The 25,291-nt window shown below is 35.9% G+C and overlaps 1 protein-coding gene across 2 annotated transcripts in view; it reads left to right on the forward strand.

The window, feature by feature from the left end:
* POU2F1 (POU class 2 homeobox 1) overlaps nucleotides 1-25,291 on the forward strand; it is a 178,915-nt gene that overhangs the window by 80,679 nt on the left and 72,945 nt on the right. Inside the window, exons 1-2 of one of the 2 annotated variants that reach the window (XM_060033475.2) lie at nucleotides 9,935-9,962; nucleotides 13,167-13,232. In XM_060033475.2, coding sequence (XP_059889458.1) covers nucleotides 9,935-9,962; nucleotides 13,167-13,232 — 94 coding nt within the window. Of the gene's footprint in view, nucleotides 1-9,934; nucleotides 9,963-13,166; nucleotides 13,233-25,291 lie in introns of those variants that run through there. The other variant, XM_060033481.2, reaches the window with a different exon arrangement.

The raw sequence follows: 25,291 nt of genomic DNA on the forward strand, positions 1-25,291 counted from the left end.
ACTGTAAGGTAGAACGTTCTCTTCTCCCTGTTTATTTATTTGTATCAGCATGGACTCATGAATTCCTATGAGTAATGGTTATAATTCATTATTATTTTTATTTACTTTGTTCAAATTGTCCAAAAGTCTGTCCATGGGAGACGTTTCAGGCTGGTTTCTGTTTCTTTTTCACATATTCCCATAATTTTTTAAAGCACTTCCACTAGTAATTTCTTCACCAAAACAGTAAGAGGAGAGAAATAAAAAATAAAATACAAAGTCTCAGTGAAAAAGCAGAAAGCCTTATTAAAGAAACAGAAAATATAAAGAACTAAACGGAGGGACTTCCTTGGTGGCACAGTGGTTAAGAATCTGCCTGCCAATGCAGGGGACATAGGTTTGATCCCTGGTCTGGGAAGATCCCACATGCCACAGAGCAGCTAAGCCCGCACGCCACAACTACTGAGCCTGCGCTCTAGATCCCATGAGCCGCAACTACTGAAGCCCATGCATCCTAGAGCCCGCAACAAGAGAAGCTGCCCAATGAGAAGCCCATGCACCACAAGGAAGAGTAGCCACTGCTCGCCTCAACCAGAGAAAGCCCGCGCACAGCAATCAAGACCCAACACAGCCAAAAAATAAATAAATAAATTTATATTTTAAAAAAAAGAACTAAATGGAAATTTTAGAATTGAAAACCATAGTAACTGAAATAAAAAACTCACTGGGTAGGCTTACAGCAGAATGGAGGGGACAGAGTGATCTGTAAGCTAGAACAGTAGAAATTACCCAATCTGAACGAGAAGGAGAAATAGAACAAATAAATGAACAGAGCCTCAAGTACCTATAGGATTATGACAAAAAAAAAGACTACAACTAGAGTAAGAGAAGGAGAGGGGGAAGCAGGCAGGGCCAAGAAGTACTTGAAATAATGGATGAAAACTTGCCAAACTTGGCAGAAGACATAAACCTACACATCCAAGAAGCTGAGCAAATTCCAAACAAGATAAACCTGAAGAAATCTGTAAGACACATCATAAAACTTACGTAAACTTAAAGACAAAGGAAAAATCTTGAAAATAGAGAGAAATAACACCTTATATATGGGGAAAAAACATTCCAATGATAATGGATTTCTTATCAGAAACCATGGAGGCTGGGAGACAGCAGGGTAACATTTTTCAAGTACAGAAAGAGCTCAAAACCTCACATTCTATATCTGGGAAAAATATTCATCAGGAATGAAGGAGAAATCAAGACATTCTTAGATAGAGGAAAACAAAGAGAATTTGTTTCTAGCAGCCTTACCCTAAAAGAATGACTAAAAAAAAAATAATTTTAAATCCAGCAGAACATGTTTAGGACTTTTATGCTGAAAACTACAAAATGCTGATGGGAGAAATCAAGGAAGATATAGGGAAATGGAGAGATGTACTGTGTTCATGGATTAGGAGATTCAACATAGGAAAGATAAATTCTTCCCCAATTGATATACAGGTTTAATGCAGTTCCTCTCAAAATGCCCCTAAGATTCTTTTATTTTTGTTTTTTTGATTGAAATACTGATGTACAATGTTGTTAGTTTTGGGTGTACAGCAAAATGAGATACATATATATATATGTATTCTTTTTTAGATTCTTTTCCATTATAGTTTATTACAAGATATTGTCCTTGTTCCTTATCTGTTTTATATATAGTAGCATCTATCTGTTAATTCTGTTAAGATTTTAATAGATAAGATTATTCTCAAATTAATACAGGAATGCAGGCGAATTAGAATAGCTAAGAAAACTTTGAAAAAGAAAAATAAAGTGGGAAGAATCAGTCTTTAATTTTAAGACTTTATATAGCTGTAGGAATCAAACCTCAGGGCTTGATCCGTAGAGGCATTGACACACTGATCAATGGAATAGAATAGAAAACCCAGAAATATCCACACAAGTACAGCCAGTAGATTTGTGACTAAAGTACAAAAGCAATTCAGTGGAGGAAGAATAGTCTTTTTGACAAATGATTTGGGGAGGGGTGGGGGAAGAACCTTTAACCTAAACTTCACACTAGGATAAAAACAGAAGAAAATTTTCAGGATGTAGGGCTTGGTGAAAAGTGCTTAATCATGACACCAGGAGCACAGTCCATAAAAGAAAAAAATTGATAAACTGGACTTTATCCAAATTAAAAAGTTTTTCTGTGTGCAAAACTCTGCTAAAAGGATGAAGAGTCAAGCTCCACAGTGAGGAAAAACATTTGCAAAGCACATATCTGATAAAAGATTATTATCTACAGTGTATGAAGAACTCTCAAAACTGAACCCCCAAAAAAGCAATCCATTAGAAAATAGAGATTTGGGGGGAATTCCCTGGCGGTCCAGTGGTTAGGACTCCATGCTCTCACTGCCGAGGGCCTGGGTTCAATTCCTGGTCTGGGAACTAAAATCCCACAAGCCGCGTGGTGCAGCCCAAAAAAAAAAGAGAGATTTTTGCATTCTAAAAAAATTCAAGAAAGAATAGACATGTCACTGAAGAGGATATATGAATGGTAAATAAGCATATAAAAAGATGGTCCATAAGCCATTGAGGAAATGCAGATTAAGACCACCATGAGATATCACTGCATACCTATTAAAACAGCTAAAATAAAAGGTTATGACACTACCAAATGCTGGTGTAGATTTAGAAAAACTGGATTTCTCATACATTGTTTTGAGAATGTCAAATGGTACAGCCATTCTGGAAAATATTTGGAATTTTCTTTAAAACTAAATATATACTTGTCATATGACCAAGCAATCTCACTTCTGTGCATTTATCCCAGAGGAAAAAAAATTATGTCCACATAAAAATATGTACGTGAATGTGCTTTGTATATTATAGTTGAGAGTCAGATATGTCTTTTGCGAATACTTCCTCCCAGGGTAGAGCTTGTGATCCTATGTACATGCCGTGTATGAATGTTTATAGCAGCTTTATTTGTAATGACCCCAAACTGGAAGCAACGAAAAAGTCCCTTAATTGGTGAATGGTTAGACAAACTATGGTACATCCATACCATGCACTACTCTGTTCAGCAATGAAAAGGAATAAACTGTTGATACACAGAATAACTTGGATGGGTCTTAAGGGCATTATGGTGAGTAAAACATGCCAACCTCAAATGGTCATATACTGTATGATTCCATTTGTATAATCCCAAAATGACAAAATTAGAAAAATGGATGGCAGATGAGTGATTGTCAAGGATTAGGAATAGCCAGAGGGAGAGGAGTGGATATGCCTATAGTGGGGTAGCAGCAGGGAATTCTTTGTGAAAAAATAGTTCTGTATTTTGATTGCAGTGGTGGTTACATGAATCTACACACGTGACAGTAAAATAACATAGAACTTTACATATGCTCTATACCAGTTTCCTGGATTTGTACTGTTGTACGGTACTGTTAGTTATATAAGATGTAACCAGTGGGGAAAACTGGATGAAGAGTGCATGAGACCTGTCTCTATAAATTCCTGTGAATTTCTAACTATTTCAAAGTAGAAAGTTAAAAACAAAAGAGAGGGATATTATCATTGCTATATGATTTCAGGGAAACAAATAGTTACTTGACAGTGAGGGGAATGAAGATCTGTGGTCATAACTTTTGAGCCTGTCTTTATAGCATAGATAGACTTTTCACTAGTTGATATAGGGAGGGAATGGTATTTCAGACAGTTTGAGAGTTAGTAAATATTTATGGAATGACTGCTACTGTACTGTTAATGGTAAGAGATATTAATAACATCCGATTAGTCTGAAGAACATTTTAATTAGTTTAGTGAAGGAGTATATCTTTAGATTTTGTATCTCATGTAGAACTTTGGGATACTTGTTACCTGTATTTTCACACAAATTTATGAAACCTGGGAGTAAGAGAGAGATAGAAAGAGAGAAGACACAAATTACCAATATCAGAAGTGAAACAAAATAGTTCAAAGGATGAATGACAATAAACAAAGCAGCATGTGGTTTTAAATAAAACAAAGCCTGTTTTTCATGGATTTAGTAAATGGAATCAGAGAAAAAGTCACATTCCATTTCTTGAAGTTAGAGAACTCTAATAGTAGCCAAGTATGTCAAGACAAATAATAGGCCTGTGTTAAAGCCATGTCGTCACCTGATCTTCCATGGAATTTTCACACTTTGTAATTCTGTATTTAGATGATTGCTTAATATTTCTGTCTACTATTGAATTGTAAGCATTCTGTGGCTCAGCGTTGTAGACCCAATTCCTATCCTGGTGTCTGGCAGCACTTAGTAAAATACTTGTTGAATGTGTTCATACATGAAATAAATGACTTTGCAAAACTCTTTACATTAGAACAAATAAAAGACAGTTATAGAAGTAAAGAAACAGGATGATAAGATAGACTAGACAGAAAAATTTAGTGTAATGGTAAAACTTTAGTAAAGCTACACAAGATTTAAGCTTTTACAGCTAAGCAATTCAGGATTGGATTTTGTGATGTTGCTGTGTTTACTGAAAAGATGCCGGAGTGTTGGACTGAGCAGTAAACGAGCTATGGCATGGCTGTAGAAAAATAAGATAGCACAGGTTACGGAAGACACCAGAGCATGAGCCACTTAATACTAGCTGCTTTCTAGTGTGGTAGCTTTCTTAACAAACCACCTCTTAAATGACTGATCCAATTAACTGATGCCCTGAGAATTCTTGCTTGAAACATACTGATGATTCCCCTACAGCATGCTGAATGCTTACCCCTTAGTATGTCTGTGCATATCTGCTGCTGCTGCTGAAGTTGTATGGGTATCAGGAGTCAGTTACACGTTTGTGCTCTCAAGCCTTTTCATGCTGGTTTATACTTATTTTAATTACATAATTTAAATAATTATTATATAAATCAAAGGAAAGAGAAGTGATGTTTCTGTGAAAACTTAAGTTGAATGCTTTGAAAAGATCTGATAAAGGGTAATAAGTAAAAAAAAATACTGCTGAATTAGATGAGAACAAGGGAGCTGTAAAATATCAGGGATAAATTATTCTTTAAAAAAAAAAGTAAGTAAGAAGGAAAAAGATTCTGTACTCAGATTGCTTCACGTGTCTTTTAAAGCAGTTTTTCAGTCCATGGGTCATGAAATCAACTTAGTAGGTTTAAATCAATTTAAAAAAAAGAAGAAATGTATTAGAACATATCAGAGTACATTACACCTAGGAAGGAGCATTGTTTCGTGAAACTTTTCTTGAGTTTTTAATATTTATTTTATACACATACATAAAATGTGAAAATATGATAAGCTTGAAAAACAAAGCTAAAGAAATTGAAACTGGAAATATTAGAGTGTGTATTTAGGGCATGATTTATCCCAGAAAGAAGAGGAAATTCAAATTAGTGGATCCAAACTTAAAGCAAAGGCTTTAGTCCAACATCAAAAGGTTGGTGAATGAATGTATAGTTTTGTGCTTTGTGTTAAAATGAAATGTTTAAGGTATGTATAAATGTTTTTATATTTAAGTTGACCTTTTTAATTGACCAGCAACTACAGATCTCTGTGTCATGTGGTAAGAGTTTCAGCATATTTTATTGTACTTATTTTCCTCTCATACTTCCGTATTATATACCCCCCACCCCCACTTTCTCTGCTACTTAATAGCTGTGTCACCTAAGAGTCATTCTCTAGGCCTCAGTTTACTTTTTGTGAAATAAGATTATCCTTCAGATCTCTTGTTATTTGGCAGTGCTTAATAGCCAAATTGATAAAGTAAATTCTTTCTTGGTATTTGCCCATCTAAATTTTTAGTAAATGGTAGACATTCCATTTTGGGGTTGTTGTTGTTGTTGTTGTTGTTGTTGTTTTAAGCACTGAAATCCCTGTATTGCAGCCTTAGGGGGCATCATTCACATGCCAGTCAAAATGGCCATCAGTATTAAGTCTACAAATAATAAATGCTGGAGGGGGTATGGAGAAAAAGGAACCCTCCTACACTGTTGGTGGGAGTGTAAATTGGTATAGCCATTATGGGGAAAAGTATGGAGATTCCTTTCAAAACTAAAAATAGGGTTACCGTATGATCCTGCAATCCCATTCCTGGGCATATATCCCAAGAAAACTCTTAACTCAAAAAGGTACATGCACCTCAATGTTCATAGCAGCACTGTTTACAGTAGCCAAGACCTGGAAGCAACCTAAGTGTCCATCAGCAGATGAATAGATAAAGAAGATGTGATATATATACACAGTGGACTATTACTCAGCCATTAAAAAGAATGAAATAATGCCATCTGTAGCAACATGGATGGACCTAGAGATTATCATATTAAGTAAAGTAAATCAGACAGAGAAAGACAAATATCATATATCATTTATATGTGGAAACTTAAAAAATTCTATAGATGAACTTATTTACAAAACAAAAATAGACTCACAGACATAGAAAACAAACTTATGGTTACCAAGGGAGATGGGGGAGGGAGATAAACTGGAAATTTGGGGTTGGCATATACACAGTACTATGTATAAAATAGGTAAAAATCAAGGATGTATAGCACAGGGAACTATAATCAATATCTTCTAATAACCTTTAATGGGAAAGAATCTAAAAAAGATATATATATATATCTGAATTACTTTGCTGTACATCTGAAACACTGTAAATCAACCATACTTCAAAAAAAAGTAAATTTCTTTTTAAAAAAAGAGTTTATTGGCCTGTTTTCCAATGGAAACAACCATTACCTCACTAATCAACTCCTAAACTAGGTCTTAAAGGAAAGCAATTTAATTGGATTAATTCATGCTGAAGTGTGAATAACAATCCTACAAACTTCCCAGAAATGGTTTTCCTTTTTAAAAAGGGTATTCTTTTTAGGTTAAGTTTTAATCTGATATTTCAGACAGAGGACCAAATGAGGTGAACATTTGAGACTTTGTGGGAAAAGCTCTTTCCCTCTTTCAGATCAGCTGTTCCATGGTTAAGGGACTGTAGAGGAGAAATGGTGGCCATCCCTCTCCCAGTCCAACTGTAGAAGGCCTGGACAACCTTCTAGTATTTAAGCCTGACTTCTAGAATGCACAAAGTACCTAGATCAAGAGTGGCAGGAGGGGAGTTTTCTCACCCCCACCATTGTGACCGAGTCAGCTGCCTGGGTAAGGTGAGGCTTCCTGTCACTCTGGATAGCTGCATCTCAGTGCTGCCTCCTTCTTTTGCCCCTCTCCCTCTTCCTGCAGTGAAGATAGTGAGTTGTGCAGCAGAGGGGAAGGAGGTCCCACTTTGCATAGTAACCTGTGTGAGTTAGTGAGCTATAGGCCTGCTGTGCAGAGACCCTGTGGGACTCTTGGCCTGAGGGGGAGGAGGATTATTATACTACTGAAATCCTGCCCTGCAAGGTACCTTCCAGCAAATACTCCTTCGTTGGCTGTGATTGTCTGGCTGTCGCTATAAGTTATCCTTAACTAATGTATGAAAGACCTAATTGGCATAAGAAAGGTAGTTTAGAGGTTTTAACTGCATGCAGTACAAAAAGGTAGATGGTGAGATGCAGAGAGATTCTATGATAAATACAGGCAATAAATGTAAAATTTTATGAAGGCAAAAGAGGAAGGAAAGAAACATTTATTCATGTTGATCATTTCTTCTCATGTTTTCCCACCAAGTAGAAGCTGTATAATCCAATACATTCTACCTTAAAAACTCTTTTGAATTTTGTATTCTGTTCCATAATATATTCTTGATTGTTTTACTAAAAAGTATTATGATTCATTATTGAATAAAATCAATGTTCTTAAAGGATGCACCATGTTTATCGTGTGTCTTGATGTCTTCCCTGGCACAACTACCTCATGCTCCAGTCCAGGGTCTAGTCTGAGAAGCACAAGCACATTTATCCTCACAGCAACCTCATGAAAAAGATAGTATCATTCTACAGATGAGAAAAGGAAGGTTCAAAGAGGGAAAGTCTCATGGGTACTACACGTCATTGTTAAATTTCTCCCCCAAACCCTCTCCTTTTATGGATTTTGTGGTTCTGTAAAACATAGAAAAACTAGCAGTATAGAGTGCTGATCTAAAAGTTAAGAAAGGTTTTTGGTTCTGTTCCTAGCATAGTTATTGACTTGCAGGGAAATCTTTTGAAGGTCCCTTATAGAAATGTTGTCTTTCATTTCCTCATATGCATGTTGAATTTAATTTCATCCTTAATGTTGGGAAAAGGTACATACATATTTTTAAAAATCAGACACTTGGCATCCTTGAAGATTAGTTCTAAATAAAAGCAGTTGTTAATGGAATAATACCCTTGAGAACTCTCCTCAAGTCTAGTGCACTCTTCTGTGTATCCATACACCCTTGACTTTTAAACACAAAATTGTTGTCACCAATTATTGGCTTCCTTACTACACTGAAAGTAAGCTATTTTAGTTTGCTGCTTGATTCAAGCCCCCCATGCCTACCAGTTCCTTAAATGTATAACTTGTCCATAGGTATAATAGTAGCCAAGAGCTCAAATTTTAATGTCAGCAAAATCTGGTTTTAAATCCTGACTCCAGATTATTAGTGTGACATTAGATAAACTACTTCAGCTCTCTGTGCCTCAGTTTCCTTATTTTAAAAGGGGGGTAATAATGCCTATTTCATGGGTTTTTACAAATCTCCTGAATTGTCTATGATGATAACATTGGAATGTTGTCATATGATAATGCCTAAAAAATTTGGGGTTGATGTTTTACCTTGTAAATTCACTTTAAATAAATATATTCTTCTGTAAGTATTCTAAGTCTATAGATTCATATACATTAAGTGAAATTTACTTGAAAATACTAATTCTACAATTTACATGACCTATTTTTTGATGATTGATATTGTAAATAACAGACTGTCGTACACTTTAGATTGATTCTGATGGGGGAAGAATATTGTATGATATGTGGCATTCAACTAATCTATTTGGTTAATTTGGTAGTATAAAAGGATTTGTAGATAATGAATTTTCATACTCTGGAAGATAATTTTATAGATCCTACACTGCTTCCAGATTTATACTGGTGCCTCGTTTTAAAGTGGGACTTTCACCTGACAGTGTATGTTAATATTCGGAAAATTCTCTATCAGTAGGCTAGCACCATCTTGACAGCCCTGTGTTCTGCTTCTACCTTGCTAATTGTTTCCTTGGGATTATTTGGATTGTGTAGAAAGCTTTTTGCAAATCCCCTTATTACTGAAGTCATTGTTGCCAGCAGGAATAAGATTAAAGGTGCTTAAGTCTGTAGAGTTGTTTCTAATTTGTACGTGTCATTTCAGTGGCATTTTAACAGAACTCTGTCTCCTGTCCCTCCCTTCTCCCCCGGTACTATCTCAAGTTAGGTCCAAGAAGCCAGGCCATTGGAAGAAATCTCATTTTATCCTCCTAATTATTATGCTGGCACTCAGGAGATAATTTTTCCCTTCATGCACTGCCAATTAATATGCAAATGGACTGATAAATATTTATGCAATGATTTAAATTATGCAGGGAGTGCTTTCAGTGTATTCTGTAAATGAATTGTTCGTGGACTTCAAAGTACTGGCTGCTGTGCTAACGAGGAGAGATTTGCATAAGGCCCTAATCACGCGCATACTGATAAAGCTTCATTATGGAAACTGCCAGCTGCAATCTTTGTTTCTATTTTATTACAAAAAGAGGAACTTTTCATGCTTCAGTTGCCTTGACAATGTCAGTCCTAGCTGGTAGGAGAGGCTAAAACTCCTGTGAGCAACTGAAGTTTCCTTATTCAGTTGAAGATTGCTATGGTGTAACTGAAGTTGTATTTCGCTTCTCCCCCAATCCACTTTCCACCTCCCACCCTTGTTCTTTTAAGGATATAGTGTAGATTTGTTAGAAATAATAGTACCTTCTTTCCCCTACCCCAAACCGCTACCTGTTTCTTCCTTGCTTTGGACTGTCTGAACCTCTAGAAGATTTCACAGCAATGCTGGACTGCAGTGACTATGTTCTAGGTGGGTACCAGCACGGTTCTTTCTTATAAGCTTTAATATGGAAATAGCATGTGTGGAGTTGACTATGCATAAATGCTTAATCGCATATGCAACCAACTCGGGGGAGGGGGGAGAAGTGGATTGAGCTGGGAAGGAGGAAAGCATTTGCAAAGCACAAGCCTGCTTGAATTTGCAGTAGGTCCCTCCCTACCACTAGCTCTTCTGGTTCAGAGGATATTTTCAGTAAATAGTGTGGATTTAGAGTTCAACTGGAATGGAGGACATTTTTGCTTTTTGGAAATTTCTATTGAGAGCATTTCATGTAGTTCTAAAAACAGTCTAAATCTGAAACAAGGTATAAAGTGTACCTAAATAATATGTACATATTAATTTAAAAAGTTTTGCATACCGAATGTGAATGTCTTCTCTAAAAAATGCCTAGTGAAAAATAAGATGGAGCCATAGTGCATAGTTGTTCCCATAAATGCTAATGCAGAAGGTAATTGGAATGGTTACTGCAATAGGACTGTTGATCAATTTCCAGATTTTAGAAACTGTTAACTGTTTTCAAATTTTGGCTAATACTAGCCTTTTTTATTTTTAAAAAATCAACTTCTGTTCTTCAGGAAATAATTTTTAAGTGCTGGAAAGCCTGTTTTTAGAGTTTTTCCTATAGAACAACAAGATTTGGGGAGGGGGATGTGTGGCTTGAATATATAAACTCTCTTTGGTGATTAAGATTTAAAATAGATTGAGGCACTTTGTTTTTTAGACTTATTGTGACCATGGTGGCCATATTTTGTGTTGAGTTTTTTCTGTTTGTATGCAAAATTGTTGAAACCTCTTTGGGTTACTCTAGTCACCTCTCCAGGTGATGATAAGAACTCCAGGTCTCTGATATCTTAGTTTTAAAACCTCTACAAATGATTTTTTTTTCCTGTAGGTAATTTTTCCTGCTTGAAAAATTGAGGCTGCCCCCCATCACCATCACAGTAGTTGCGGATAAAATAAAATGATAGTTCTGAAAATGTTTGAATTTTTAGCTGGAAGGCATGGCCTAAACCCAGGGTAGTACTAATACTTGTACAGCATGATAAAAATAACTATTTAAAGGGTGAATGACTAAAATAACAAACTGATGTCAAGAATTCAATCCAAGAGCAACCTGTAGACTGTGTATTAGACTCATACAGTCAGTTCAGTGTGCCCAGAGGGAAAAAACAAACTTCACATATCAAAAAAAGAACTTACTTGTATTTACTCTTTTACATCTACTAAGTTGGGAACTCAAGAAAGGAAAGGAAAGTACCTTTCTGAAATATTTTTAGCATTATATTTTAGAATTAGACATTATATCTGTAATTTCCAGTTCACAGTAAATATCATTTAAACATTCTTCCATTCCATTCCAGTGTACAACATTCATAGTTGTTCAGTTAATCAGGATTTATTTATTTTTGTGTATGTGTATTAAACTCTTGACAGTTTGATAGAAAATGCATAGAAGATTCACATAGAATACCTGTGACATAATTTTTAGATGTGGAAATCAGGATATGAGTTGTGCAGGTCATGACTTGTTGAGAATTATGCCTACAGCTTTGTTTTTATGGTATGTGGAAAACATTGTTACCCTTCTGATGAATGTTAACTGCTTTATCATTTTTTCCCACTTTCTTTTAAAATACACTCTAAAGGAAGCATTGAGCAGCATGTATGCTTAATGGTGTATTCTATTACATTTGTTGTGGTTTTTGTTGACTTTCATAAGATTTTGGTTAAGTCATTCAGAAAGCTGATGTTTACTAAGCTGTACACCTGTTCCTTTCAAACCTTAGTATGCTTTCAGATGATATTTAAATTTTTCTGTAGGGGGAAGGAAGTTATAGAACTACCCTCATTTATGACCACAGACATACAAATTTGAACCCTTTGAACATGTGAAGAACAAAACAAATATATGATAGAACTGCTTAAGCCCATAAGGCAAGCATTTGTTTCAAAAACTATTTAAAAAGCTATTACACAGCTTCCAGGTTGGAAATGAAATTTATGAGAGAAGGATTCTTGATCTTTCTCATCAGTTATGCATGTGGATAAAGTAAACATGGACAACACGGTTGGGACTACTAATGATTGTTTTGATTTTCTAGTTAAACATTTAAGCAGATGACAAAATGGGCTGTTCAGTCAAAAAATTGAATATAATATATAGTTTAAGTATTATTCTCTGCTAATAATTATAGTTAAATGGTTCTTAACCCATTGAGAGAAAAGGTAGAGCTTGCTTGATGGTAAACTTCTTTGACTATAAATATGCTAAGTTTGAGTTCACAGGAGAAGTAGAATAAGATACATATTAAATGTATAGTTTTTACCCTTTAGGAGAGGTAGAAGAAAAGCAGACTTGTTCTTGTCTTTCCTCTTGCATATCTTCTAGGATACTTAATATTGCTTGATGAAAATGTATTACTATGAAAGCATTCATTTAGGATATCAAGGCAGTATAATTTTTAACTGGGTGTGGTTGTGATTTAATTTTGCAGTTATTAGATGTATCTGTTATGCCTTGTAGGCCAGCTTCTTGTACTGGTTTATGATTGAGGTTTGAATTTGATATATTCTCACTTTGACGCATGTTTAATTTGTTTTGGGGCAGGGGGTGGGGAGTAAATATGGAGATATTTTTCTTAGACATGTTTTCATTTTATTCTGTTAGGTTGAGGTATTGTCCAGTCTGTAATCAAGGTTACCAGTAGATTATTTAGGTTACAATTAATGAATATCTTTACTTATGAAAAAAGAAACTTTATTTGGGAATAACATTTTACTTCGTGAGGTACTTCTCTCCTCCTCCCTGCCCCAACTTTGTTTATTTAATATACTTTATGCTTCATATTATAAAACATTTTTCCTCTTTTTTATATTATACTCTATTATAATTTTTTTTGCAGGTTAGATTCCTGTTATTTCTCTTGGAAGAATCTTAAGGTTCTTTAGAAAGACAATTTATTTGTGGATCACTTCAGAGTTAAAGGAATCCTGAATTTCTTTCAGATAAAATTTTGTTATAGTTTGCAATGTTTTAATGTTGATACCATCTCTCCTTGAACTGTAGGACTGTAACAATAGTCAATATTCTTGACCTTTTCCTTTGCCACAATTTTGCCTCCCTAACCACATCCCCAATATTTTCAAAACCTATTCTCTTCTGATTTATTGCAGACTCAAGAATGAACAATCCGTCAGAAACCAGTAAACCATCTATGGAGAGTGGAGATGGCAACACAGGTACAAGATCGTTCTCAGATCCAGCTTTTTATTTAGATGTAATAGAGCTAAAAGAAGAAACTTCCCATTTAACTGTGACTTGTATTCGGTGAATAAAGACCAATTTGAGTATTGAGTTGTCAAATATTAGCTAGTATTTGCAGGAACTGGGATTGTATTGACTTAAGATTATCTAACTTCTTCTGCAGATTGTTTCATCTTTTGCTGCCATATATCAGAGAAACTACAGAGTAGTTGAGAGACTAGTCCTTTGGGTCAGTTAGTTCTGGGAATGACTTACTAGCCACTTACTAAGCTGTGTAACTTCAGGCAGTTTCCCCAGTCTTTTTGAAAAAGACTTAATTTGTTCACCTATAAAATGGGGATAATAAATTTCATAAGTCATTGTGAGTATTAAAGGAAATGTGTTAAGCATGGTGCCAGCTACGCAGCCATTCAAAAAAGTTGAATGGCTACAACAAAAAAGTTGCTCTTGTTATAGGTGTTAATCAAAATGGGAAATCTTATCCACATTCAGTATAAATTGTATTGAAGTAATGGTATTGTGAGTAGATAAAAACACACACCTGTTTCTAATACATCCTTTTATTTCGTAATTTTTTAAAAAAAATTTACACTTGATTAAACCCTGTATAAAGAGAAAATTAATACCATAAAAATGAGGAAACTGAGGCCCCCATGGGAGGAAGGTGAGTCTGTAAAGGATAGATTGTCTCCACAGCCCATACTCGACATTTGACTCTGTATCTTTATCAACCATTTAAGAAGGGAATTATGGGCAGGGATACACAGAAAGTAATAGTTTCACGAGGTTTTTACTAGCAGAGAGTGTTGCCTCTTTGACTCGTGATTTTTAAAATGCCTAACTATGAGAGATAGTAAAAATGAGAGTCACTCTTGGAGACTGTCTTTGTTTTCCACCCCTACTGGCCATAACACCTTTTAATTTGAAGTAAATGAGTTGAACCAATACAGCAGCTTCCTGCCTACATATCTTTCGTTTAAAATTTTTTGGTACCTGGAGATATTTGTTAATCTTTAAAGCATACCTGCCTCTTTATGTGAAACTGAGCAGTGGGGCTTCCTGCTGTATTTAACATGTCTCTCAAGTTACTCCAACTGAGGCTAGCCAGGTAGGCTGCTGTAAATACATCCCGCGAAGGGGAGGGGCAGCATTCTGTTCTGTCTGAAGTGTCAGCCAGTCTCCTTTCTGTCCCCTGTTTGGGCTCCGCCTTGCATTTTTTTGTAGCAGCAGTCCCTCTGCCAGTATTGTGGCCATCTAGCTTAGGTGTGGGACTTGTTTGCAGAGAGAAATAGGGTAGCTGATCCCATTAAGACACTAGAAGAGAGTGAGCAGGACATCCATGCCTAAAGAATTCAGATTCAAAGAAGAGGCATGTATTTCTAAGGGAAGAGAAACAGACTCAGAATGATTGGAGAACACTGAAAAAACACTATATCGGATTCCTTGGGAATCCATTACTATAATAGAAGTTTCAGTAGCTACCATTTATTGAGCACCACATTTAATAAAACCCTGATGACATGTTTTTTAAAATCTTAAGCACTGTATGCATTACCTGAGTTTTGAGTTCTTATGGCAGCCCTGCAAGTTAGGTATTATTTCAAGGAATAGGAAATTGAGGCACAAAACCAGCCGGGAAATAAAGGCAGGATTAGGATTTACACCCTGCATATGGTTTACACCCTGCATATGGTTTCTCCCATGAACTGTAATAAAATAAAACTGAAAATTTAAGCAAAGCTTTGTATATATATATTTGGGTCTAAAACCATTTATAGAGCTATGTAAGATAAATTCTAGCTGGAACACTTGCTGAAACAGTCCCATGAATTTCTTGCCCTGTTTTAATGTGGATTGCATGGCAGACTCATTCACCATAGAGCTAAGCAGTATGAATTTAGATATTTTACTTTTTAATGTCTCTAAGACTCTGATTTTGTGGCTGAAAGCTAGTGCTTTCTTAGACTTTTTTATTTCCACCAGCAGCAGTGGTAGTTGATTTTACAAATAGGGAAAATCTTTATTCCTTTTTCACAAGAATTACTGCTAATGAAATAAGAGAAATTGGATCAAACATGAGATGATCAGCCATCCTAACTCTGGAGCGTGGTGACTCACTTTCTGTATGTTGACTGAAGCATTTGTTGCCTTTATAAAATTACACATTACTTCCATATTATGGGCTTTTACATTCACTTGAGGATAACCTTGAATGTCTAGTTTCTCAAATGTTAAGGGTCTGTCACTGGGTTCTTAGCATTTCCCACTGATGTCAGTTGGTTAGCTTAGGAAAGTAAAAATACATTTGAGTTCCAGTTTGCATACTAAGTACCATGTCTGATACATTAGATGTAAAATTACAGTCTACTGGGACTTCCCTGGTGGTCCAGTGGTTAAGACTATGCGCTACCACTGCAAGGGGCGAGGGTTCAATCCCTGGTTGGGGAACTAAGATCCCGCATGCCATTCAGCGCAGTCAAAAAATAATAAAACAAAATAAAATTACAGTTTATTCAGATAATTACTTGCTTATAAATGGATTTTTATTTTAAAATATAACTAACAAACCTGCAGATTGCTTAACTGTAAAGAATATGTGGGTTCTTAGTTTTTGTTGGTTTATGAGTAACAAGAAAACTTTTCAATGGAAAGAACACTAGCACTATAATAAAACCAAAGTTTCACATTTTCTGGATTCAGAATACTTTCGTGTAGACTACAACAATTTTAAACATTTCAGGAAAAAATAATTTTTGATTTTGTGACATTTTAAGAGAATGGTATTATAAAATTAAGATTGTATTTGATACGTTACTTCTTTGCCTTTCTCCAACCAGAGTGATTTATTTAGGTTGAGCAGCTAAATCTGACAATGCGCTTTTGTCAAACAGCCCTTATATGTTCACAGAAAATCTGTTGCTTAGGTTTATTCATTTATTTAAGTCTGTGCCTGTCCTATATGTAAAATACTATACTTGGTGTTATTGAAAGATGTTATGCAAATAAATGAGATACACTCAGTCTTTGAAGAGTTAGCAATCCATTAGAGATGAGACAGATACGCAGGTGACGGATTCAGGATAATTCAAGAGGAGGTAATTCAAGAAGAGGTATAGGAAAGTACCATAGTGGTATTTCTTTGAGGAAATTTGAGTATGTTCATAGGCCAGGTGGAAGGAACCACCAGAGAGAAAGGAATTAAAGAAAAACAACTGATGGAACTGAGGTAGGGGAAGGAGTTAGGATCAAAAGTACAGAATGGAGGGTTAACTTTGAAAATGGAAAAAGATATACCCTTTTTTTATATTGGGGAGAAGAAGCTAAGATCAAACAATGACAGAAAATTGAGGTGGAAAGGAGAAGGAAAATGAGGAATAATTCATGTCCGATTGTTCCATTTTTCTTATTTCTCTTTTAAGTAGTTGAGTCGGTCATCGGAGGGGAAGGCAAAGATAATAGTAATAATAATAGCAGCAGTTACCATTTGTTGAATTCTTACTATATGTGCACGGCTAGCTGCTTTATTATATACACTTCATAATTGTTAAAATACTCTTATAAGGTAAATAGTATTATGCCTATTTTACAGATAAGGGAAATAAATTCAGAACTATTTAGTAATTTGTGATTGAAAAGACTGTGAGCCTTTCATTACCTTTCTTTCTTTTTTCTTTTTTTTAATTGGAGTATAGTTGCTTTACAATATTGTCTTAGTTTCTGCTGTACAGTGAAACGAATCAGCTATATGTATACATATATCCCCTCCCTCTCATTATCTCATACTACCTCAAAGATTTTGAATGAAATGGATTTGGGGGTAGGAGTAGAGTGAATGAGTTTTGACATAGTTACCTTTAAGGAATTGATTAAAATAAATAAAAAGGAGTAGTAAGCTTCTTGTGGGTCAGCTCAAATTAAAGAAAACAGATGTGTATCTTATGTCTCTGAATTTGCCTATTCTAGATACTTTATATTAAGTGGAATCATACAATATTTGTTCTTTTGTGTCTGACTTAGTTCGCTTAGCATATTTTCAAGTTTATCTATGTTGCGCAATCTACAGATGAATAATACTCCATTGTATGTTTGTACCACATTTTGTTTATCCATTCATCTGTTTATAGACACTTGGGTTGTTTCCACCTTTTAGCCATTGTGAATTAATGCTGCATTGAACATTGGCACACAGTTCTTTGGGGTATATAACTAATAGTGAAATTGCTAGGTAAAACAACACAAATTTAGTATCTTACAGCTCTGGAGTTCAGAAGTCCTAAAATTAGGGTTTGGAAGGGCTGCATTCCTTCTGGAGGCTCTGTGGAGAGAATTCGTTTCCTTCCCTTTTCTAGCTTCTATAGGCTACCTACATTCCTTGGTTTATGGCCTCTTCCTCCATCTTCAAAGCCAGAAGTAAAGTGTCTTTAAGTCTTTCTGTCTGTCTGTCTTCCCCTCTCTGTCTCTCTCTCTTTTCTGTCTCTCTCTCTCTCTCTCTCTGTCTCTCTCTCTCTGACCCCTGCTTCCATCATCACATCTTCTCTGACTCTCCTGCCTCCCTCTTTCTCTTATAAAGACCATTTTGTGATTACACTGGGTCCACCCAGATAATCGAGGATAAATTCCCCCCATCTCAGGACCCTTGACTTGATCCGATCTGCAGAATCTTTTTTACCATGTAAGGTAACTATTCACAGCATCTGAGATTAAGATGTGGACGTCTTTGAGTTGGCTGTTCTGCCTGCCACGGTACTTTATCCTAAATTAAATCTGACCAACTGTATTATAGATGACAATTGGAAAAGTAAAGCCGCTGTATAAAGTTTTATAAACATCGGTAGGGAAAACCAAAGCATTTTCTTTAATGTAAAAAATATTAGACAAATTTTAAAGGCTTGCTCACTTTTTAATCAAAGGGCGGACTTCTTTCATCAGTATTCCTGACAAATGGTCATCTACCCTGTGCTTGGACTCATCCATTGTTAGGGAATAGTTAATTTTTAATGCACCGTATTCTGTTGTTGTACAACTCTGTTATCTATACTTTTTTGAATTCTGCCCTTACCAGTAACACAGATTAAAATGATTTTCCTCATCTTTTAAAAATGAAAGCTCTTCTGGAAGTCATTGCCCTATTCTACGTCTTCTTCATTTATTTGACATTTATTATAAAGTGACTTATTATAAAGTAATATATTATAAAATATTACAAATCATTATAAAGTAATAATTTAATATAATAGTGGCTGTCATTCATTAAGTATTTACTAGATGTGTTAAACACTTACATAGATTGTCTCATTTAATCCTTATAACAACCATATGAGGCATTATTTTTTTCTCTTTATAGATCAGGGATTGAGGCTTAGATGTTTTTAGTCCCTTGACAAAAGTCACACATATCTATAAACACATATCTATAAAAGTGAGCAGAGCCATCCTCTTATCCTTTGAGCTATGTTGTTCCTTTTGTTTTGTCTCCACTGTGCAAGACACTGTACTATACTCAGTAGGATCACTAAAGTTGAATAAAATATTAATTTGTTCTCAGGAAATTTATCTTACATGTATGGAAATGTAATAGAATATTCATAAGAATTATAAGAATATTCATAAGAATGTCTCATAGACATGAGTCTATGAGAATTCAGTGTAGGGAGAAATCATTTCTAGCTGGGAGGATGAGGGAAGGCTTTGAAGAAGGTGGGACTTAAACTGGACCTTGAAGCTGGGTAGGATCTAAATGTGATGGTAGTAGACAGCGTATGTTTAGGATGAAGAAACAGTAAAGCTAACATGGGAGGAATAAAGCTGTACTGAAGGTTTCTAATTCCTTCAGATTTTTCCCATCGTGCCATGTGATTTCTAAATCCTTTATCATTTAGTCATCCTCAGAATTAGTGTTACAGACTTTAGTGCAGCCAGTGCTGTTACCATTGGCTTATTATTGTTATTTTTTAAAACTTACAACTGGCTTATTATAATTATTTTTTTATAATTAATAAAGTTAAAAATGACATCAGATTAAATTTTTAAAATCTAGAATGTTATTTTTTCTGATAATATTTAACTGTTTTGAAATATTAAAAGTTGTTTTATTTTAAAGCAACTGACTCACCTTATAACCAGACAAGGACTCAATTTTCAGAGGACTCAGTTTTAACCTGTTGATTCACTGAGTTTATGGTCAATTAACTGTAAGTCTTTTTTGTAACCTGAATTATGGTGGAGCTAAGGCTTCCTATCCTGACCTGGTTCACTAGATTTTTCATTCAAATGATTTTTTTCCCCAGGATAATATCAAGATCTTTTTGGCAACTGAAAAAGTCAAAGAAATTTGTTAATGCAACCTAATATACATTTATGAAGTGGCATTCCAAAAATACTATCAGAAGTTCTTAGCAACAAATGATGCATCTGTTCTGTGAGACTTATTAGTGCCATGGCTCATATTAGGGAGTTATATTCTTAAGAGAGCATGATCAAACATCATTTTTTCCAAGATGAGGACAAAGGATGTTGAAAAGACCAGGGTACCAGTGAATATATCTGCTATTTTTCATAATAATTGAAGAATCTTGATGTCTTGAAGCAGCGCTAGTTTTGGAAAATATTTCCAGATGAAATACCAGCATTTTCAGTCGAAGCCTCAGAAATTCACTGAGGAACAGGCCTCACATAAAGTTCTCATCAAAACAGAGTATAGCAATTGTACATTTCAGACTCCACAGGGCCATTTTCTTTTGAACTTACATTTATCCAGGGGTTATTACTAATATTCTTATTACTGTTATTATTTTTAATGTATTACGTATTTTACTGTGTGGGCTTCATTCTGCACTGGCCCAAGTGCTCTTATAAGCCTCAGGGTGGAAATACCAATACCGACACTGATTTTTCTTGGTCTTCCTTCATAGTGATGTTTTAAATAGTGGGTAGTTCCACAGGTCATTAAAATTGGCTGGAGCACTTCTAGAGCCTCAGGAGCATGATGGAGGATATATTACTCTGTTCTTGGTGGTCTAGAAGCAAAAAGTCAAACACTTATAGGAAAGATGGCTCTCCTCTGGTGTTTGGTTTGGTAGATGTCAGTTAAAGTACATGGCTTCTAAGAGATTCTGACCACTACATAATGAGAAACTTGCCCTGGCCGTGCCCTTTGCTGCATGTGGGGAATTTTTTGTTGTTGTTTTGGGGTATACTGCAGAGCTTATGAGAATACTAAGTGACATTTGAATTAAGATTATACTTTTGTTAACTGAGTGAATGAGCAATTGATCTTTTCACCAAGTGATAACCCAGTAACAAAAATTAAGATTTTAAAGGTAGTATCCATTTCATTTTTATTCATTACCAATAGAATTTGGAATATTAATAAGATTTGTTTCTAAAAGGATGCTTTAGGCACAGATTGTGAGATAGTAATATTCTCCCTTCTTCCTTACAAAGCAGTTTAGCTTCCTATCATGCCACTTTTTTGTGTTCTTTTTTTCTAAGTATAAAAGATTTTTCCAGCCATGTTATACTTTAATCTTGCTTGAAGCAAAAAACTAGACTCCATTACTGTTTCAGTTAGATCCATTATATAGCATTCTGGCTTAGAGCAGTGGCAGTGGAAGCCAGGGGTCAGATTTAATAAGCATTTGCGAGAGGAGGAGAGGAGATTGAGAGGGAGTAAAAAAAAAAAGCAAGCAAGAAAGGGAGTAATCTAAAATGAATACCTGTATTTGGCTTGGGACTGGGATAGACGTAGCATCATTACCTGAGTAGGGACTGCCTGAGCTAGGAGTAGACTTGACAATGAGGTGATACATTCAGTTTTGAAGATGTTGCATTTGGGTGCCATATGGTACTTGCAGGTGAGGAAGTGAGTAATTGGAGATAGAGATATGTTCCTGAGGAAAGAAATCTGGTTGCTTATATAGATGTGAAAGTACTTAGCAGGGAGATACTGCTGGGAAGAGAGTGGAATAGCTGAGAAGAGGACCAAGGGTAAAACTCCTCTACAACATAGAAAGGGCAGACAGAGGAAGAGAAGTACATGAAGTAGGATGTCCAGTACGATGGCCACAGGCTGCATTTGGCTGTTTAAATTAAAATTAAATTAAAAATTCAGTCAAGTTAGCCACCCTTCTAGTGCTCAGTAGCCACATGTGGTTAGTGGCTACCACATTAGATAGCATATATATAAAACATTTCCATCATCACATAAATTTCCTTTGGACAATGCTTAAGTGGTCTAAGAAAGAGCAACCGTGGAGATCAGAAGTGAACCCAACATGGAATTCCCTGGTGCCACAGTGGTTAAGACTCTGCGCTCCCAATGCAGGGGGCCCGGTTTCCATCCCTGGTCCGGGAACTAGATCCCACATGCATGCCACAACTAAGAGTTCACATGCCAGAACTAAGGAGCCTGCATGCCACAACGAAGGAGCCTGCCTGACGCAACTAAGACCTGGCACAACCAAATAAATAACTAAATATTCTTTTAAAAAAGAAGTGAACCAGACAGCAAAGTTCATGGAGTTAGTATTCATTGTAATCAAGTCTTGCAAAGAGGTGGAGACATAGAAAGCTTAAAATGTGACCTTTGGATTTGACAGTTAGTAGTTACTAGGGACTTTTTAAAAACTTTATCTTACTGAAGTATAGTTGATTTACAATGTTATGTTAATTTCTGCTGTACAACAAAGTGATTTAGTTATGCATATATTTCTTTTTCATATTCTTTTTCATTATGGTTTATTACAGGATATTGAATATAGTTCCCTGTTCTGTACAATAGTACCTTGTTGTTTATCTGTTCTGTATACTAGGGACTTTTTAAAAGGTTTTAGGTAAGTGGCAGGGAAAAAAATTGCTGTTGATAGAGAAGTGAATAGTTGAGGCAAGGAAAGATAAATGTAGGCAACTCTTTTACTAGAAGCTCTATGAGAAGCTGTGTAGCACAGTGATCAAGAGTTTGGCCCTGTAACCAAACCATCTGGATTCAGATCCTGGTTCTTTCACTTACTAGTTATGTTACCTTGGGCACATTATTTCCTTATGTGCCATGGTTTTCTTAGCTATAATATGGAAATAAATAATAATAATACATTGCATAGAATTGATGTTGAAAACAAGTAGATGTGTAACTCAGTAAGTGCTCAATAATTAGTATTTACTATGAGTATGAGTATGGTGATGATGATGATATATTGAATAAAAGGAAGGAAAGAATGGGAGAGGAGGTCAAGTCTGTTTATAAGGTAGGAGAAAACTACTAGGAGGGGAGTGGTAAAGAAAGCATGGATGATTCAGGAATCAAAGTTCCTCAGGAGAAGGGAGGTGTTGGGTTTCAGAGCACTGGTAAATGAAGTAGCTTAGAGTAGAAGAAACCCTCTCCCCCACCACCACTCTTTTTTTTTTTAATTTTTAACACCTTTATTGGAGTATAATTGCTTTACAATGTTGTGTTAGTTTCTGCTGTACAACAAAGTGAATCAGCTATATATCCCCATATCCCCTCCCTCTTGCATCTCCCTCCCACCATCCCTATCCAACCCCTCTAGGTGGTCACAAAGCACAGAGCTGATCTCCCTGTGCTATGTGGCTACTTCCCACTAGCTATCTATTTTACATTTGGTAGTGTATATATGCCCATGCCACTCTCTCACTTCCTCCCATCTTACCCTTCCCCCTCCCCGTGTCCTCAAGTCTATTCTCTATGTCTGCGTCTTTATTCCTGTCCTGCCCCTAGGTTTGCAGAGCCATTTTTTTGTTTGTTTAGATTCCATATATATGTGTTAACATACAGTATTTGTTTTTCTCTTTCTGAGTTACTTCACTCTGTATGACAGACTCTAGGTCCATCCACCTCAATACAAATAACTCAATTTCATTTCTTTTTATGGCTAATATTCCACTGCATATATGTGCCACATCTTCTTTATACATTGATCTGTCGTTGGGCACTTATGTTGCTTCCATGTCCTGGCTATTGTAAATAGAGCTGCAGTGAAGATTGTGGTACATGACTCTTTGAATTATGGTTTTCCCAGGGTATATGCCCAGTACTGGAATTGCTGGGTCGTATGGTAGTTCTATTTTTAGTTTTTTAAGGAACCTCCATACGATTCTCCGTAGTGGCTGTATCAATTTACATTCCTACCAACAGTGCAAAAGTGTTCCCTTTACTCCACACCCTCTCCAGCATTTACTCTCTGTAGATTTTTTGACGATGGCCATTCTCACCGGTGTGAGGTGATACCTCATTGTCGTTTTGATTTGCATTTCTCTAATGATTAGTGATGTTGAGCATCCTTTCATGTATTTGTTGGCAATCTGTATATCTTCTTTGGAGAAATGTCTATTTAGATCTTCTGCCCATTTTTGAATTGGGTTGTTTGTTTTCTTTTATATTGACCCTGTATGAACTGCTTGTGTATTTTGGAGATTAAGCCTTTGTCAGTTGCTTCGTTTGCAAATATTTTCTCCCATTCTGAGGGTTGTCTTTTCATCTTGTTTATGGTTTCCTTTGCTGTGAAAAAGCTTTGAAGTTTTATTAGGTCCCATTTGTTTATTTTTGTTTTTATTTCCATTTCTCTAGGATGTGGGTCAGGAAGGATCTTGCTGTGATTTACGTCAAAGAGTGTTCTTCCTATGTTTTCCTCTAAGTTTCCTCCTAAGTTTCCTCTAATAGTGTCTGGCCTTACATTTAGGTCTTTAATCCATTTTGAGTTTATTTCTCTGTATGGTGTTAGGAAGTGTTCTAATTTCATTCTTTTCCATGTAGCTGTCCAGTTTTCCCAGCACCGCTTATTGAAGAGACGGTCTTTTCTCCATTGTATATTCTTGCCTCCTTTATCAAAGATAAGGTGACCATATATGCGTTGGTTTATCTCTGGGCTTTCTATCCTGTTCCATTGATCTATATTTTCTGTTTTTGTGCCAGTACCATACTGTCTTGATTACTGTAGCTTTGTAAAATAGTCTGAAGTCAAGGAGTCTGATTCCTCCAGCTCCATTTTTCTTTCTCAAGATTGCTTTGGCTATTCGGAGTCTTTTGTGTTTCCATACAAATTGTGAAATTTTTTTTTTTTTTTTTTTTTTTTTTTTTTGCTGTATGTGGGCCTCTCACTGTTGTGGCCTCTCCCGTTACGGAGCACAGGCTCCGGACGTGCAGGCCCAGCGGCCATGGCTCACGGGCCCAGCCGCTCTGCAGCATGTGAGATCTTCCCGGACCGGGGTACAAACCTGTGTCTCCTGCATCGGCAGGCGGACTCTCAACCACTGCGCCACCAGGGAAGCCCCCTAAATTGTGAAATTTTTTGTTCTAGTTCTGTGAAAAATGCCATTGGTAGTTTGATAGGGACTGCACTGAATCTGTAGATTGCTTTGGGTAGTATAGTCAATTTCACAATGTTGATTCTTCCAGTCGAGGAATATGGTATATCTCTCCATTGGTTTATATCATCATTAATTTCTTTCATCAGTGTATTATAATTTCTTGCACACAGGTCTTTTGTCTCCTTAGGTAGGTTTATTCCTAGGTATTTTATTCTTTTTGTTGCAGTGGTAAATGGGACTGTTTCCTTAATTTCTCATTCAGACTTTTCATCATTAGTGTATACGAATGCAAGAGATTTCTGTGCATTAATTTTGTATCCAGCTACTTTACCAAATTCTTTGATTAGCTCTAGTAGTTTTCTGGTGGTATTGTTAGGATTCTCCATATATAGTATCATGTCATCTGCAAACAGTGACGGCTTTAATTCTTTTCTGATTTGGACTCATTTTATTTCTTTTTGTTCTCTGATTGCAGTGGCTAAAACTTTCAAAACTATGTTGAATAATAGTGGCAAGAGTGGGCATACTTGTCTTGTTCCTGATTTTAGAGCAAACGGTTTCAGTTTTTCACCATTGAGAATGATGTTGGCTGTGGGTTTGTCATATATGGCCTTTATTATGTTGAGGTCAGTTCCCTCTGTGCCTACTTTCTGGAGAGTTTTTATCATAAATGGGTGTTGAATTTTGTCAAAAGGCTTTTTCTGCATCTATT

The sequence above is a fragment of the Delphinus delphis genome, chromosome 1 (genome assembly GCF_949987515.2).
Source record: "Delphinus delphis chromosome 1, mDelDel1.2, whole genome shotgun sequence".
NCBI classification, from domain to species: domain Eukaryota; kingdom Metazoa; phylum Chordata; class Mammalia; order Artiodactyla; family Delphinidae; genus Delphinus; species Delphinus delphis.